This window comes from Ambystoma mexicanum, chromosome 6q, assembly GCF_040938575.1.
Source record: "Ambystoma mexicanum isolate Mex_15411 chromosome 6q, UKY_AmexF1_1, whole genome shotgun sequence".
In the NCBI taxonomy this organism is placed as follows: Eukaryota; Metazoa; Chordata; class Amphibia; order Caudata; family Ambystomatidae; genus Ambystoma; species Ambystoma mexicanum.
Genome location: NC_090937.1, coordinates 262,444,936 through 262,463,744, shown reverse-complemented (window position 1 = coordinate 262,463,744; position 18,809 = coordinate 262,444,936). Strand labels below are relative to the sequence as shown.

Sequence of the window (18,809 nt, the reverse complement as noted above, 5' to 3'; positions counted from 1 at the left end):
TCCTTCCTTCCTTCCTTCCTTCCTTCCTTCCTTCCTTCCTTCCTTCCTTCCTTCCTTCCTTCCTTCCTTCCTTCCTTCCTTCCTTCCTTCCTTCCTTCCTTCCTTCCTTCCTTCCTTTTTTCTTTTTTGTTTCTTCTGTATACATCCTTTCGTTCTTGCAATGCAAATAAAACTGAATAAAATAGCTGTTTCATTGCTTTGTCCCCCCTCCCCTTACCTCCCCCTACCTTCCTTCATTCCCTCCCTCCCTCCCTCCATTTCTTTCTTTCTTTCCTTCCTTCCTTCCTTCCTTCCTTCCTTCCTTCCTTCCTTCCTTCCTTCCTTCCTTCCTTCCTTCCTTCCTTCCTTCCTTCCTTCCTTCCTTCCTTCCTTCCTTCCTTCCTTCCTTCCTTCCTTTTTTCTTTTTTTGTTTCTTCTGTATACATCCTTTCGTTCTTGCAATGCAAATAACACTAAATAAAATAGCTGTTTCATTGCTCTAGACTTTCATGTGTGATCTGCAATTGAAGTGACGTTAACATAACTGTTTCTGCTCCCCTTACAGCTGACCATTTATGCTCAGAAAAGGCAGATTCACACCGCAGAATATGCAGCAAACGTGACGAAAACCATATTTGACTACTACGAAACATATTTCAATATGCCTTATTCCCTTCCAAAGTTAGGTAATGACCATTACAAGCATATACACGGTGGTGATTTTCCGACATGTATGAGCAAGTGCATGCATCGGAGACACTTTTCACACATTATGCTGTGTTTTTGCCTGAATTGCAGAGTTCAATGAAATGTTCGAGCCTATTCTAATTGAGTCGTACATTTATAGTGTGTTTTTTACTAAAGTTGTATTTTTCTGAAGTACTGATTTTAACTGAGCAGACTAAGGGGCTTGTTCCATTTAAAGTAAGTGTTTTTTTCTCCAAATAGACATTACAAGAATGTATTTAAAGCTTCTTCATTAGGGTCTATATGTAAAGTAGTAAGGAAGGGGATTGGGTTGTGGTTTGGGCTGGGATGTGGTATCAGGGATTTTCATCCTAGTTTAACACAGACACATGTGTACAATTTACCTGGAGGCTTCGTCACGAGGACGGAAGGAAGGGTTAAGGGTCAGCTTTAAGAGCGAATAACAGTGCATTTCGCCCTGCCTCCAGCCAACAAGGCAACGATCTAGACATTTACTCTTTTAAAATGACAGAAGTCAGAAATGCAACACTGGAAAGGACAACGCCTGAGGAAAAGAAAGGTAAAAGAAGAGCGAGAGAGCGAGAAAAGAAGAGAGAGGGTAGGAATAGAACACATTAGATGGACTGGCTGAACAAGAACATGGCACTAAAAACGATGCTTAGGGAAAAGAAGAGAACAAGACAGCAGGGATAAAGGAAAGAAGAAAGAGAGGGAGGACGAGAGTGATAGGGTAAGTTAGTCAGAGAGAGTATGGTATATAGAGCACAAGGTGCCCGTCTATTGTTATGTGACACTTGCAGCAAAATACCTTTCACAAACAGAAGGACCTTTACTATCCATTTGGTGGATTTTGACCTGCCATTAGCACATGCTGCAATAAGGAATCACCTGATTATGAGAAATCTGCACACATTTTGGTAATAGACACATAATTTCAAAAACACTGCATGCAGTATTTCTGAAAGCCACATGTACAACATATACGTATTTTTTTTTATCGAATTCCATCCTCGTTTTGATGATGCAAATGGACTGTGTACAAAAGCGACTACTGTTTATTCTTTATAATACAGAAATTGCAATTTTTTTCCGCTTTTCTGCATTTCATTTGAAAGGAGGTGCAAAGGTATGTAGGACAATCTAAATAGTTTGTAGAATATATCTTAGCCTTACCATTAATTTTACAGAGCCAGCACCTCTGCTCTAACACAGCCACACAGCCCAACCCCAATATTTTGGGATAGGAAACAATGCTATGTTTAAGCTTAATATTAGATTTTGTTTATTAAAATAAAAAATCCAAACCAAAGGTGATCTCCTAACTTTATGCTGGGGGAGTGTCCCTCTGGGTCTTGCCGTTTGTACCCATGTTGGTGCTCCATTCGCCGATCCCGTTATGCAACCGTTCTACGTTCTTCCAGGTCGGCGAGGCAGCTAGCCAATTGAGGTGCCTGCTCCGTTGCATGCCAGGCCATGCACTCATGCTTCTGGGACATTGTTCACGCTTCCGTGATGTTGCCATGGAGACCGAAGGTAACACCACGGAGCTCCATAAAGACCCAACACGCTGGGGAGTCGGCATGTCTTAACGCTCCATTTAGGTCACTCTTGCAGTTTCCTGGCCATGCCTATGCTCGTTCTGCCCTTCTTCCCGGCCTGACCTTGCCTTGGTGTTTGCTCCCCTGCCAGTTCTGCTTGTCTTCTCCTGCCTCGTCCTTTCTCCTCCCCCTCTCTTCGTTCTCCTTCACTGCTGGTTTCCTTATGTTTCCCCTTCTTGCTACTTGGCCGACTAATACCTTATTGGGCTTTTGATTCCTGTTTCTGGCTCTGGCCCTTTTTGCCTCCTGTGTATTCCTTCTTGGCTTCATTGAATACACGCCAGAGTCCATTACCTTCTGGTCCAGTGTTTGCACTGTCTTCACACCACGGAAATACCAGAAGGCGAGCCTGTGGTGTGGGGAGCCAGTGTCCAGTTATTCCTGAGTTCCAACATCTCAGGGTGGCGGGGGACTGGTTTCTCCTACTGCACAGTCATCTTTTCAAACCTTGGCTTCACAACGCACCAGCCCAACGGACAAGACCTAGTGCACCCGACAACCAAGTGATCAGTTATTTGACGTGCTTGACAGATTAAGACGCCAACCAACTAAGTCCAATATGGAAGCCCTACAAGAAATTCGAGATAAACTACTGGCCCTGCGCCATGAAGTTAATACCTTGAGGCAGGAAAACACCACACTAAGGGGCGCTTTAGCCCAGGATCTCATGGCTTTCGCCACTGAACATGTTGTGGCACATGCATCCTCATTTAAGTATGACAGCAGCGATCCACGCAAGTTCTCGGAGTTCTGCAATAATTGCAAGTTCCAATTTATGTTTCGACCAGCTCACTTCGCCCAAGACAAGGCCAGAATCGGATATATCCTAAGCAACCTGACTGGGAATGCATTGGTTTGGGCAGCCTCGTATGTGTCCTGTATTAAATTCCTTCTGGGCTTTAAGAAGGCCTTCCTGGAGACCTTTCAGTCACAGAATCTTGTGTCAAAAGACACAAAACTAGCTAGTAGACATAAAACAAGGAACACATGGCCTGGTTCAGTACATCAGCCAGTTCCGCCAATTAGCAACCAATGCTCAATGGCCTGAGATTACACAACGAACACTCTTCCAGTGAGTTCTTCAAGAAGAATACAAGGATGAATTGGTACATACTCCCGAGCCTGTGGATCTACCATCCCTGATTGAGCTAGCAGTCCCGATTGATCATCGCCAGGCAGAACACAAGGGTGAAAGGAAGCAGCATGCGCTGGATCAATCCATGTATAAGACACCGACTCCCGTACCATCTGGTCCTGTTGAGACATCTCAGATTGAACCAGAACCTATGCAGTTGGGTGCAATTTGGGGGCCACTCTCCGAAGAAGAGAAAACTAATAGGCTTGTTGTCCGGAGGGAAGAAAACAACAAGACTATCGGGGGTACCTGCTCTTCCTACAAGCATTTCAGGACCCATGCCGGCCATCCATTTATTGGTGCTGGAAGTACAATTGTGTCATCTTGTTTCACAAACTCGCATTCCCACCCTAGCAATGTAGGATTCAGGTGCTTTGGGCAACTATATGGATTGTTCTTTTGCCCTTCAGCATGTAATACCATTGTCCACGAAGGAAGTCCCAGCTAAGGTTGAACTAATTGATGGGTCTGCCCTGGCATCAGGTCCTTTTGGACAACATTCGGTTCCGTTCAAGATCACCATCAATCAGCATATCGAACACTTGGCATTGAATGTTATTCAGACACACTTTGTACCCTTTGGGGTTGGGAATTCCTTAGTTGAAACATCACAACACCCTGATTAATTGGGCCACCCAGGCATTGACGTTTGGTTCCCTTCTTTGTAGCAGACGCTGCTGTGCTCATTATGTCGATCTCATGTTTTTTTCCGGTGACCAATGTTAACCCTGAATTACAAGTCTTTTCAGTACTGGGAGACGCCTCCAAATATTCTGCCTTCAGGAAGGTGTTCTCTGAACCTGAGGACATTCCGCTCCCTCCACATCGTCCCTTTGATTGTGGTATTCATTTGGTGCCAGACAAACCAATCCCTCATGGACACATTTACTCTCTCTCGCCCAGGGAACGTATTGAGGGTTTCAGCCAAAATGACAGCACCGAAAGTTCTGACCCTTACAAAAAGTCTGAAAATGCATACCACCAAAGGTTCGAACACCACAAGTTTGGTCGTAGGCATTGTAGGTAGGTATACAGTATAGTGAGCATGGATTTCGGGGGACACCCCCGCAGCTGCCTGACAAAAAAATAAAAAGTAAAAAGGCTGCGATGGTAACCCCCGCAGCACCCCGCTTAACATACTATACAGTATAGTGAGCAGGAGTTGCGGGGGACACCCCAGAGCTGCCCGACAAAAAAAACAAAGAATAATAAAGTAAAAAGGCTGCGGGGGCTGCAGGGGTGTCACCTGCAACACCCGGCTCACCATACTATACAGTATGGTGAGCAAGGGTTGCAGCGGACAACCCAGCAGCTCACCGACCAAAAGTGAAAAAAAAAAGAAAAGAAAAGGACCCTGAGGCGCCAGTTCACGATCACGGAAATGAAAGAGAACCAGTGTCGCAGGACCACAGCGTGGTGTAAAAAAAGGTAATTAGGGGGGTGGTGGTGTGTTGGGGGTTTGAGTGGGGGTGTGGGTGGGGGTGTGTGTTTGTATGGATGTAGTTTTTTTAAATGAATGTCCGCATGGGAAATGTACTAACAATTTTGTAGTTCGTACATTTCCCATGCAGACTTTTTGTATGCAGTGATTTCCGTCATGGGAAAAATCACGTAGATTCATATTGAGATACAAACATATCTACAGGACACTATCAAGAAAGGTTACATAGTGTCTTCACATTCTCCAGCAGGGGCTCTGTTATTTTTCATCCCTAAAAAGGAAGGTATATTGATGCCATTTGTGGACTACCGGGATTTGAACGAAATCACCATACGGGATCGATATCCTTTGCTCCTGAATCTCGACATCCTGTAATCCTTCAAGAACACCAAGGTGTTTACCAAGTTAGATCTCAATGGGGCCTATCACCTGGTTAGGATAAGACAAGGTGATGAGTGGAAAACTGCCTTTAAGGCCTCCCAGGGGCATTACGAATACATGGTAATGCCTTTCGACCTCTATAATGCCCCAGCGGTTTTCCAGTGGTTTATGGATAACATATTTTAGAATATACTGTGTCTTTGTATGGGGGTCTATCTGGATGACATTCTGATCTTTTCACCTTCTCTTGAACATCAACTTAATGGGCCTCATTACGAGTTTGGAGGTAGCCATGCCGCTATTTGCAGCATGGCTGCCTCCAAACCCGGGTCAGGGTCCGGGTTCCTTGAATGAGGAATTACCGGGCCATTCCAACCTTGGAGGACCCGGTAATTCCTCAATCAATTTACCCATCCCCATTCCCATTTGAGCCCCAATAGGGCTCAATGGGAATGGGGAGGGAGCTAACAACGGGCCTGTTAGTAACGGGCCCGTTATTAGCTCCCTGGTCCTTTAGTGGCTCCCACTAAGGGTGCCTGGTAAAACCAGCCGCCCTTAGCGGGTCCCGCTAAGGGACCTCGTAATAGGGTGGAATGGGTTTAACGGCACCAGCACCATTGCCAGCGCCGTTAAACCCATTCCACCAGGGTCATAATGAGGCCCAATGTCTCCCAGGACCTTCATCGCCTACAAGAAAACAATCTGTATTCTAAGACTGAGAAGTGCGCTTTTCACCAGTCCCAAATAGGGGTTGTGGAACATATTATAAGCGACTCCGGCATTCAGATGGAACCGACTAAAGTCCAGGCCATTAAGGATTGGCAGAGTCTCTCGGAAAGGAAAGCCGTTCAGCGCTTTCTTGGTTTCGCAAACTACTATCAGGACTTTATAGCTGATTTTGCCTGATTGTCCTTGGCTATTACCCAAGTGCTACGTGCCAATCAGCCCTTTTTTTTGACAATTTCTGCCGAGACTGCTTTCCAGTCCCTTAAGAAATCATTCATGTCAGATCCTATCTTACACCATTCGGATGATGAGTTGCCATTTATCATTGAAGCTGATGCTTTTGATTCTGCCATTGGTGCTGTGATACTGCAAGCCGATCCCTGCACCTTGATGGAACACCCATCAAGGTGTTGGCAAGTTATCTCCCAACGAAAACAACTATGCTGTGATAGAAAAAGAACTATTGGCTGTCAAAGGGGAGTTTGAACAATGGCGACACCATATCCAAGGAGCCTGCATACCATGCACTGCATGAACGGACCACCGTAATCTACATTGTATTAAGAAACTGAAGTATCAGAATAGCCGTCAAGCCTGTTGGGTATTTCTATTTTCACAGTATGAGTTTCTCTTGACCTACACATCTGGGACAGCCAACAAGAAGGCTGATGCCCTTTCACGTTCTTTAGATATTGAGAGGACTGCTGTCCTCCCCTCAGAATACCTACTCCTTGCAAAACATTTCATGGGAGCCTTATAGTCTTACCTGAAGCACATCCACCAAACCACTATTACTGACCCACTGGTCCCTAGTCTTCCTAAACACTCCAACAGCAAAATGATAGACAGACTGTTGTTTTACAACCAACAGTTACATGTATCATCTTCAGAACAGCGCAAGGCTTTATCATACGGACTACACGATTCCTGTATAGCTGGATATAGAGGCACAGGGGCATCCTACCAGCTGGTGTCCCGCCATTTTTGGTGACACAGATTACAAGAACAAGTGACCTCCTCTGACTCTTCTTGTTCTACGTGTGTCCAAGTCAAGACTTCTAGACAGTGACCCAGAGGTCTACTTCAGACCCTTGAACTGCCACCCTATCCCTGGCACACAATCACAACAGACTTCATTGGCAGCCTACCAAAGTCCAATGATATGACTTGTATCATTGTTGACATTGACTGCTTTCAAACAGACTCATTGTATACCCCTTTGGGCTCTACCTACTGCTTCCCAAACACCCATGTCCTTTTCCCATCAAGTATACTGTCTGCATGGATTAACAGAAAAGATCATTTTGGATTGTGGGTCCTAGTTTGTCTCTCAGTTTTGGTCTCAACTTAGTCGACACATCAACATCCATTGTGGACTTAGTTCTGGATACCATCCCCAGACGATCAGCCAAACCGAGAGAACCAATGAAACCCTGGAGCAATACTTACGTTGCTATGTCAATTGCACACAAGGTGATTTGTATCTTTATTTGGATATGGCTGAGATTGCATACAATAATTCTTGGCACTTATCTATTACACAGACACCTTTTTATACAACCTACGGCTATCATCCCAAGGTGTTCCTGATTCAGTCAATTTCCAGCAGCCCTGTCCGATCGGTGGATGATATAATCAGACAGAGCCAAAACATCCACAAGACCACTTATGATATTCTGAAAGACACCAAACTGTTGCAGAAACGACAGGCGGACAAACAATGAACTACAAAACCTGAATACAACATAGGGGATCTTGTTTGGCTTTCATCCAAAAACTTGCCCTTTGCGCAGTCTGCCCACCAAATTGGCTCCCAGATACCTTGGCCAATTTTCTGTTGTACGGCGTGTATCCACAGTGGCCTACCCCATTCGTCTGCCTTCCACTTGGCGAATACATCCAATGGGCACTCAAGGGGACCCATGTTTCCCCACTGAAACCCTACTTGATGGATTCCTATGGAAGACAACCCACTTGTCCAGCCCCAATCTCAGTCAATGGGCACCCTGAATTTGAGATACGGGCGATATGTTATTCCAAGTATCGCAGGGGCTGCTTGTCCTTTTTGATTGACTGGATGGGCTACTCTGCAGTGGATCGTATTTGGTAGCAGGCTGCCAGGTTCATGCTCCATTACTGGTACGTCGGTTCTATCTTCGGCACCCATGAAAACCAGGTTACCTGAGGTCTGCTGGGGAGAGGCAGAGTGTCACGCCTAGAGGCCATCACTTACCCTCTGGGTCTTGGCGATTGCACCCACATTGGTGCTCCTCTCGCTGATCCCGTTATGTGACCTCTCTACAGTCTTCCGGCTCGGCAGCTAGCCAATCATGGTGGCTGCTCAGTTGCACATCAGGCCGTGCACTCTGTGCTTCTGGGATGTTATTCACGCTTCCATGACATTGCCATGGAGACCGAAGGCAATGCCACAGAGCTCCATAAAGATCCAAAACGCCTGGGAGACAGCGCGTCTTAACGCTCTGTTCAGGTCACTTTTGCAGTTTCGTGGGCGTGCCTTTGCTCATTCTGCACTTCTTTCCAGCCTGACCTTGCCTTGGTGTTCGCTCCCCTGTCAGTTCTGTTTGTCTTCTCCTGCCTTGTTCTTTCCCTCATCCTGGCTCCTCCGCCTCTCTTCATTCTTCTTCCCTGCTGGTTTCCTTCTGTTTTCCCTTCTTGCTACTTGGCCTACTGCTACCTTATTTTTGATTCCTGCTTCTGGCTCTGGCCCTTTTTGCCTCCTGTGTATTCCTTCTTGGCTCCATTGAATACACGCCAGAGTGCATTACCTTCCAGTCCAGTGTTTGCACTGCCTTCACACCACGGAAATACCGGAAGGCGAGCCTGTGGTGTGGGGAGCCAGTGTCCAGTCATTCCTGAGTTCCAACATCTCATGGTGGTGGGGGGCTGGTTTCTACTGCTTCACAGTCATCTTTCAAACCCTGGCTATACAACCCACCAGCCCAACGGTTAAGACCCAGAGCGCCCGATGACCAAGTGATCATGTATTGACAGGATTGACAGGGAGTAACCAACTATATTATACAATAACCTGCAGTTTATCTACAAATTAGCACTTGCCAGTAAACATCTTGTTCATCTACAAATGACACAAACATTTGTTCATATAAATCCAATCTATATATAATATAGTTCTAAACAATAATATGCAGTACAGTTGCAACATTGCCATATGCCGGACAGTGTTTGTTAAATGTTTCCATAAACAATCAGCAGTTCATTTTGCTTTACTTTTGTGGAAGGACCGATTATTTAAGGTCTTTTATTGTCTACCACATTAAAGAAAAGTGTTGCTATCAGAGAATGGTTTCAGAGGATTGGTCAATTGGAGTGTCCTTTATGCCATTGACAAGTATTGGCATCAGAGAAAATCATCACACATACATAACATTAAGCTCATTTCCTCATTTCGATAATATTGGCCTTCTAGTGCAAAAGCCTTTGCACATGGGTTAATGTGCTTAAAGGAAGACATATTCAGAGTCTTAATCTATTATGTGGTGTATTGTAACATAATTTATGTTAAGAGAAGAAAAAACATTTGTAAAGGAGCTTGCTCATTTCACACGGAGGAGCAGTATCCTCAAACAAAATTTCACAGAATCCTTTGAAAGTTCAACATAGTACATATGGCCAATTGTTGTATCTGCTCCTCATCGGCTTGAATTCCACTTATGGGTTTTGGACTCAAATATATAATGTTAAGGGATGTCAGAGTAATACAATTCATGTGCAGCATGATTCGAAGTAAACATGAGATCATAAAATAAAGGACATTGAAGTCAAATAAAGTTTAAAACATGCATGAAGAATATTATTTACATAATAATACATACCAAGAAATATTACAAAACATAATTACATAATACAAAAGTACATTAAAAAAAGTAATTTATTTTGTTAGAGAAATGGTGCTTAAGCAAATGAATTTCTGTTTGTGTTTTTTGTTTTAAAGGTATACATTTTCTTAGTGTATGCAACTTGAAGGCCTTTTCTGCAGCAAATTGTATGCTATCATTGTTGAAATACACATTTTGTTCGCTGGAAGATGAACTGGAAGTCTTATTGCTGTATGCATAAGGCAATAGCTCCCTCTAGTGGTGTCAACTCTCGCTGAGAGTCTTCGTTGCTGTCGCTGGTTGAGATGTCCGTGTCCGAAGGAACTGGAAGCTTTTCTTCAGGAGACCCCTTCTTGGTGAAGAGATATGGTCTGTTCCGGAAGCCTCTCCGGTTGGGATTAGATTCACAAGGTTCTAAAAAATAATACCGGGGACTGTGTCCCATAAAGCGTGCAGCATAGGGTTATCAGCTGGTAAGGGCTGGTGTGTGTCTAGTGCTTCTGTTCCGGGAGCTCGCCACTTTTGTCGGGCTGTGGAACAGTTTCAACACAAGGGCAAACCCATTGCAAAGCCCTTTATGGGGAAAAAGCCAGATGGAACGAAAAAACCCAGGAGACAACAGATGATGAAGTAGTCTGAGATGGGCAAAGTCTTTAGGGCTGCTGATGACTGTAAGATGACTTGAAGCTCAGTGGGTCTCCATAGGCACAGTGGAAGGAATGGCCCCGGGGTGACTGAGAACAACAAGCAGCACGAAAGGGCTTGGATGTTGCTAGTAAGTCAGCATCGAACTCACTAGACCACGTAGCTGGAAAATTAGAGGACACTAGAGTGGTCCAAACATAAGGGTGAACAATGCACAATCAAGCGGAAGTAACAAGAAAGCAAAGAAAAGTAATAAAGGGGAAGGCGATAGAGAAAACAAACAGGTAGGAAAGAGAATAAGCACCCATAAGTAGAGTATCGAATATAATCAATACAGCCAGAGGCCGACGTGAAGCAAAGATACTTCAAAGGGGGGAAGGGAGTCCGCGAGCCATCTAGCACTGAAGACAGTGGAAGAAGAGCTCATATGGAACGCAAAATCAAGGTGTAAATGAAAAGGACCCAAACTCACCGAAGGATAGCAAAAGCGCCACGGCTGTTGGTAAGGCTGGTAAAGAGAACCGGCCGGATGCCGAGTCCGGAGTGGACGAGTTAGGAAGTTCCGAAACCGGAAAAAAGGACGGTGCGCTGCAAGGATGCAGATGCGTGACTCTGAAAGAAACTACGTGGGGAGGAGAAGAGCTGGGAAGGCAGCAGAACCCGAAGGGGGCTGTGGAAAATTTGTACTCAAGCGATTAGTTTCGCTTAGGAGCGAAAAGGCTAGCGATCAGGAACGGAGCAGGAAACTCCTAGAGTTGCAAAGCACCGAGTGGACAGAGCAACAGTCCGGATATAGGAAAGGAAGAAGGAAAGACTAGAATGCACATCCACGCTTCTGTAGAACACTAATGGTGGATCTTCCACCAGCTCCAGAGCCTCCATGATCCTGCTCTCATGACAAGTGGTTATACCTTGAAATACACATTTTGCTCACCTAGAAGGTGAACTTGAAGTCTTACTGTTGTATATGTAAGGCAACAGCTCCCTCTAGCAGTGATAACAGGTGAAGCGGGCAGGACAGCTTTGGACACACATACATCTGGCCTTTTATTATATACCATGATATGTATATTGTCCTATTGCCTTCTAGTGTATGCATGTATGAAAAATGAAAACCACAGGAAGTTGCATTACAGATCTATTGGCCTGGGTTTTAGGAAACTGTACTTTCCATTTTAGAGCACACAGCATTCTGGTTCATTTACTCTGCATAGGAACGTGTAATTAACATTTTCTGAATGGACAGGAATAACTCACAATTTCATTTTGCATATTGGGACTATCTAATACAGGGTACTCCTTCTTCTGCGGAATGTCATTAGAGATTCAAATGGTCATTTTATATTGCCTCATTTTCTGGGGATGAAAACGAACTATCTAGCTCCTTTTCACCTCACTAGAATGATGTTGATTTTCTCACTTCTCTTTTTAAATGACTACGGCTCCCACCGGTTAAAATGTATTAATCCACTGTAAAGCTGTCAAGTGTTGTACAGCAATTCAGAGATCCAGTCTTAGAATACACCTGGGCAATCATGGGGTTTATTTTAGCTAGCTACTGTCAAACGACAATGCAAAGTTTAGTACAGAAAATGGTATCATTCTAGTTGAAATCAGTTCTCCATTTGATGTGGCTATTTTCAGAGGGCAAGGTGCATTTCGTGCTAAAAATTGCGATAGCATTCCATTTTAAACCAGTCCCCAAGTGACTTCCCTTCCAGTTCCAGCCCATTTAGTGGGCCAACTAAGGATTCTTTCTGAATACATATAATTGCATTGGAGCTTTTACAGTCACTTCTGGGTTTTTTCTTTAGGGCACAGAACAGGCATGACCTCGCACAGCTGCAGGCAGCTTTCACCCTGTCATCTAGGCCCACCAGTCTCTTTTTAAAACCGGTTTCAGGCAAAGTCTTCTTATGGCTTCCTCTGGACAAGTCCATGGGTAGTGCTCCCATCAACTCAAGGTATTATTCCACTGGAGCACTCATCCACTTGGGCGGGGATCCCCATCTGCAGACTTTCTAGAATCTGAGTGTTCTCTCTACTTTCTGTGAGTTTGGGTTTAAATAGAGTTCTCATTTTCCCAAAACATGTCATATGACATCATCATTTTAAATTATTTGAGTCTTCCCATTGGTTCACTTAAGAAGTTGGCACTCCCAGGGAAAACACCCCCTTATTTGATGGGTCCAATATATTTTAGATAGTTGATAATGATTGGTTCTGTACACTTTTGGACTCAAGTACATATTTCTGCCATAACATTGGTTCTGAATTTTTCACATTATTAAAGCAGGGCTTTTTAAAATCGCACACAGAGCTTGCATCTTTACACACTTCTGCAGCATGTAAAATAAAAAGTTATTACAATTATATAATTTGATTACTAATTAATGGATGTTTTTATACCCCATTTATTCTGATGTCACGGGACAGGCTCTGCCAATTCCAAAACTACCATTACCTTTCTAATAAACCAGATTTTTATGAAATTACATAGGAAAATATAGTCTGCTTGATAGTGCATCATTACAATGGCCATGAATTGTGTTTCTTGTTAATTTTGTACATGAAGGCCTCATTTCAGCGTTACTATTAACTAGAGGCTGGGTGATTTTCCAAGACAATCATTAACTGCCAGGTTTTATTTTATGGCCACACAAAGTTCAGGAAAGGTCAAAACAAAGTGTTATGTGAAAAAAATAGATCCCCTCATAAAGCTTTGGGGAGAGGTCACAAGATGCTCAGGATGCAGACCCACACCATCAAATTGAGAATTCTGATATGTGCAATTCCAGTGCTTTTCTCTCTTTTTCCAAATTGAACCTTTATTTCTGTGGGTGCAATCCTCTTAATAGTTTTCTCAGATTATGGATTACAGGATAAGAAGCCTGGCTTGGACTGATAGCTAATTTGTGACATCCAAAGCCAGTGGTTTTCCAAGCTCACAAAACTTGTATTCAGAGAATAGATTTATATTCCATTGATTCTTTAGCGGACCATGTTTTCGAGATACAGTTTCAAATGGGGATACTTTTTTCCCCTACCAACTGTAATGTTAATCTATCTAACACGTAGATTATTTATTGTGTCCACAATGCAGTTTGATTTCCATATGTAGTTTTCAAAAGCATTCAATTTTAATTTACAGATGCATCACATTCATTTCAATAATATTCAATTTGTATAAAAACATGACACAATGCATATTGGCTTATGGAAATAAACATTATTTACTTTCTCCTGATTATTTTATGATTTTAAAAAGATGCACATTTCAATAATACAACCCAGGATTTTCTTATTATACATGGCAGTATTTCTCTCGCAGAATCAGATCAACAATCCCTTGGTGTATATTTCCTCATGTTTATCACATGTGGATGCCAAGAGTCTTAAGTAAATGTTGTTGGTAGTTTCTGCACCATTTGTATGGAATGGCATATCATAAAACTAAGTGTCAATGTACACATTGCAGGCTTCACACAATTTGGCTGGAGTAGGGAAAATCACATTATATACAGATACAATAAGCACCATCCCAACACCATGTGTTTTAGTTCTGCAATTAAGTTTCACCTTCATAAAATGTCCCTACAGTTAGGCCTCAGAGATGCCTACATTTCCACAGCTATTGTCTGTCCCCATATAGCATTTCATTTGCCTGCATTGAAGGAAGGACTCCAGCTTCCCTTCACCTCAGGTAAAACAATTAATAAATGTCAAGTGTGTTTTTTCATTTTTTACACTCCCTTCTTGGATAGAGGTTAACATTGGAGGTGCTTTAATTAAGGATTCTGTCTCATATTCAGGCGTTATTTACAGCATGCAGTATTTGTGTGAATATCAAGGCCAACAATGAAATTGGAAAACAGTCTTCAGAACCATCAAGCAATTACATCTACCCTCTGCCTGACCCACCCATACTGCACTCCAATGAAAAACCTGCCACCATCAACTCTTCCTTCATTAACAAGTTCAGCATAATCCACCAGCCCAAAGACACCCGTACCACACATCCCATCTTGCAAAGCCACCACTATCTGGACAACTTTTATGACTCTCATCATGAAAGACCCCACTGGCACTCTTAGCATCCAGAAAAACCATACCGTACACAGATGACATCCTCCCTGCCTTCATACTGAAGACCTGCCGACTGAAGCACTCTGCCCTTACCTGGCAAGCATCAGCTCTCTCACACAAAGCACCGTCCCCACCATCCTCAAGATCAGACAAATCCTTCTGCTTCTCAAGAAACCAACACTGGACCCCCAATGACCTTGGCAACTACTACCTGTGAGAAACCAGAAGGTGTCTCACCCGCTGATCCCCACGGATCTCGCTCTCAGGTGGCCAGAGCACGGCCATTGCCTTTGGATCCAGACCCTAGGGGTGGACCAGTGCGGGAGGATCACCTGGGTGAGGGGTCTTTGAGGAGTGGTAGCGGGACTCTGGATGGCGAGACTTGGTATCCCTCCCACTGCAACACCTTTACCCCATCCTACCAGCTAGGATACGTGGGAACCTTACCCCCCTTTCCCTTTCCTAGCACTTTCAGAAACACAGCACGCTCTGGGAGAAAACAAACTTACACCCAAGCATCGTATCTTACATGTCCCGCTACTGTGGTCAGGCGAGTTCAGGCAATCACTGACAATCACTCACACCTGACTTCCATTAGACATCCCCACAGCGATAAAAGGCAGAGCAAAAAAGCAACATTTGAGCGAGGCAAAGCAAATGAAGGTACAGCCGTTTCAAGTCGGCAGTTGAATGAGGGGAGAAAGACGGCAAACCACGTAGGGTTCGTAAGAAGGGAATTACCCTTGACCTTTTCGGCAAAATGCCGTTACTTTCAAGAAACCTTCTGAAGACTCCTGCATTGTGTGTCGGAGATACTGAAGGCCCTCCCGCGTAACTGACCAAGGCGGGGAGGAGCAGCAGTAGCTGCTGTGGTATCGTCATTGGCTCTAAGATCAAAGAAGTGCATGTGAAAATCCTGATAGGGATGGAATGTTACGACAGACCCTCTGCGGTAAGAGACTGTTATTGGTAAAGAGGCTTTGGCAAAAGACCCTGATGTCTATGCTTTGAACTGTATCCTCGTGGATGAGAAGCCAGTGTTTGTGCGAAGCTCGAACGTGCAGCCTTGCCCCGTGCTGAAAGCGTGGGGAAGGGAAGCCAACTGCTCAACTGTCCTGACATATTATTTCTTGAACACTTTTCTTTTTGCAAACACCATTGTCCCACACCCTTTTGTATTTAGAACTAAGGATTGGCAGTATGTTTATTAGGATAGGCTTTTTGATTTGACAGACACTTGACTAGGACTGTGTTATTTTTATTTGATGGTTGTAGCCTGCTCCCATCCTTAGATTTAGGTTTAGAAAGGATTTCAACCAACCCATTTGAAGTTCAATAAACCCCTTGAACTGTGATCAGCTGTGCCTGTCTTGACTGTTTGATACCATGCCTCCCTTACACACCCCATCACCTATCTTCCCTTCCTAGGTAAGATTCTTGAGAAAGCAGTAGCCATGTAACTCCTATAATTCATCAATGCCAATAACCTCCTTCAGTCCTACCAGTCTGGCTTTAGACCCAGGTAAAGCACAGACTCTGCTACCATCAAGGTGATCGACAATGCTCTTAACATTGTCAATAATGGCCATCTTTGCCTTCTGGTTCTCCTTAACCTGTCAGCAGTGTTTACACAGTAGAGCTCTGGACACTCACCAACATTCCACATCCCTGCATGCATATCAGCAATGCCAGCTGCAGCTGGTTTAAGGCCTACCTTGCTAACTGCCACCAATTTGTCCAAGTATATTCCTCTAGATCACCAACTCTACCCATCACATGTGGAGTCCCTCAAGGATTCATCCTCTTCCCATTGATCTTCATCCCTTACTTGGAACTGCTCGAACCCTCTCATGCCACATAATGCCACATACACCATACGTGGATTGTTAGGCAGAATAACATGCAGTACCCTTTGGGAACACTACACACAATAAAGACTACAGGTGTAAGCACAATCTCACCTTTGGTACACGCCTGTACTACACAGTTATGTGGTAGCAGTGGCTGAGCAGCCAGACTTATCTCATGAGGAATGTGAGCAGTACAATATATTACACAAAGGACTTGCAATCACACAAACACTCAAGGTTTCTTGGTAAAAGAATATACATTTATTTACACATTTAGTAAGAAAACATTCCACCAGCAAGAAGCAGCTCGATATCACACTATACTACACTACAGTACACATCCAATACGTTTCTGAACAAGTTAGGCTCCCCTGAAGTGGGAGCAAAATGGCACTTCAGTAACTTTCAAAAGGGGTAGAAAGACAAAAGTTATAAACACAATTACTTTCAGGGCAAATAGTTTTAGTTCACTAAAGAGGCAATTCAATTCAATAGGCCTGGGCCAAAGTCAATGGTTCAGTGTCTTGGATAGGATAGCACAATTCTGGTAGTAAATGGTTAAAACTTTGCCAATGTTCTTAGAAGTAGTTTGCCAGAAAAAGAGTTATATGTCGGATTAGGAGTGAACAATTGGGAGTTTCACAAACTTTCACCGCGGCAGAAAGGATTTCCACACCGTGTTTGCACAGTACCTTATGGATGAAGAAAAGCTGTAGCTAAGGCAGTTGTTCCTGGCAGTTCCTGCAGATCTCGCTGTTCCTGAGCTTCAGTCGTGGTGACAAGAAGGAGGACGTCGGGAGGTTACAGCACTGCCCAGGGAAGAAGCCACAAGCTTGGCTAAACGTCGGTTTTAAGGTGTGAGTGCCTTAAAGTTCACAATCTGGTATCCTTCTCACTGGCTATCCGGTTTTCAACAGCACTCTGAAGAAAATTCGACCAGTATGGAGATGGTGTCCAGGTGGCTCGCGATTTGGTTGTTCCCACCAGCTCAAGCGAAGAAGTCGTCCTTGAAGTGGCTTCTCTGTCGAGGGAGTTTCAGGCAATTCAGACCTGCAGCAGGGCTTCACTGGAGTCTGTTTTCACAGAGAGGTCTTGGGCGTCATATTGAAAAATATGGCTGACCCGATTTTTAGCTACCGGTGTTCGCGGTTGGGAAATCTCATGGTAGTTAGTTCTAAAACCACTGCCCCCAGCAATTTCAAGAGCAAAGGGTAACATTTGACTGTTAGATGAGTGTTTAGACGCAGACCCCTCCAGCACTCTATAGGAAGATAGTGTGTGCTGGGTCTATGAATTTAAAAAGACTAGAAAAGTCAATTTAACTTTACATGCTCTGGGAGACAGTAGTCAGTCCCAGAGAAGGTATTTAAACCTTGGGAAGTCTGATAGACATCCCTGTGCCACTGCACTCAAGGTGCTGTGTGACACCTAAGAAGAAGATGATGCCTATGGAGTTGTCTAAAACGCCATATCCAAAGAACACAAAAGTAAAACACAAGTCAAAATGCATGAAAGAGTGGGAGAAAAAGGTTCCCAATCTTTCCAGGTAAAAATCTAAATCCTAGAAATCCAGCAAAGTTGCTGGGGGTCTCAAAAGATAAGGGAAATTAGCACATTTATGAGAATTCTCCCTAACACAGATGGCACAAATCTTTGCCTCCAGATATCCTTAATGGAAGACATCCACAGGCTCAAGCCCTATCTCACACTGATCCAGTCCTAGATGTCCACTGCTTACCTGCAGCTCAACCCCTGCAAAACTGATTTCCTTCTGCTGACCAACAACACTGAAAACCTTGACCATCCAGACCTGGATCACCCCTATGAACCTTCAGGGCTTCCAGCCCAATCTGTCCACCTGTGCCATGTCCTTTGGGTTCTACATTGACAGACACCTTTCCTTCAAGGATCACATAGCAAGGAAGACACAAACAGCTTGGTACCAACATTCCCATTTGCATAAAATCAAGGCCTTCTTCCCAGCAAACAACTTCAGATCTGTTGTTCAATCCTTGGTCCACTCCCACATGGATGGTGGCAATGCCCTTTTGGAAGGACTTTTGGCAACAACCCTGGCACCCCTGAGATGTGTACTACATGCCGCAGCACGACATATAAAATTACTCTGCAAATTGGACCGCATCACCCAGCCTCCTATTGACTGCACTGGCTCACGCTACAAGCACATTTCCTCTTCAAATGCTGATGCATAATCTACAAGGCCATAACCCTTAAGTCCACCAGCTATCTCATTGAGCAGTTCAGCATCTATGGAGTCCTATGATCCACCACAAGTAAAGACATTTGCTGACTTGAACTCTGCCGGTGCAGGAAGGAAAGAACCATTAGACAGACATTGGGCCTCATTCCGAGGCTGGAGGTAAGGGTTAACGGTCACTGTTA

The 18,809-nt window shown here is 44.1% G+C and overlaps 1 protein-coding gene across 1 annotated transcript in view; it reads left to right on the top strand.

The window, feature by feature from the left end:
- Positions 1-18,809, top strand: part of ENPEP (glutamyl aminopeptidase) — a 441,170-nt gene that overhangs the window by 111,519 nt on the left and 310,842 nt on the right. The window contains exon 4 of the mRNA XM_069630729.1: positions 545-665. Within this exon, the coding sequence (XP_069486830.1) occupies positions 545-665 (121 nt within the window). The remainder of the gene's footprint in view (positions 1-544; positions 666-18,809) is intronic.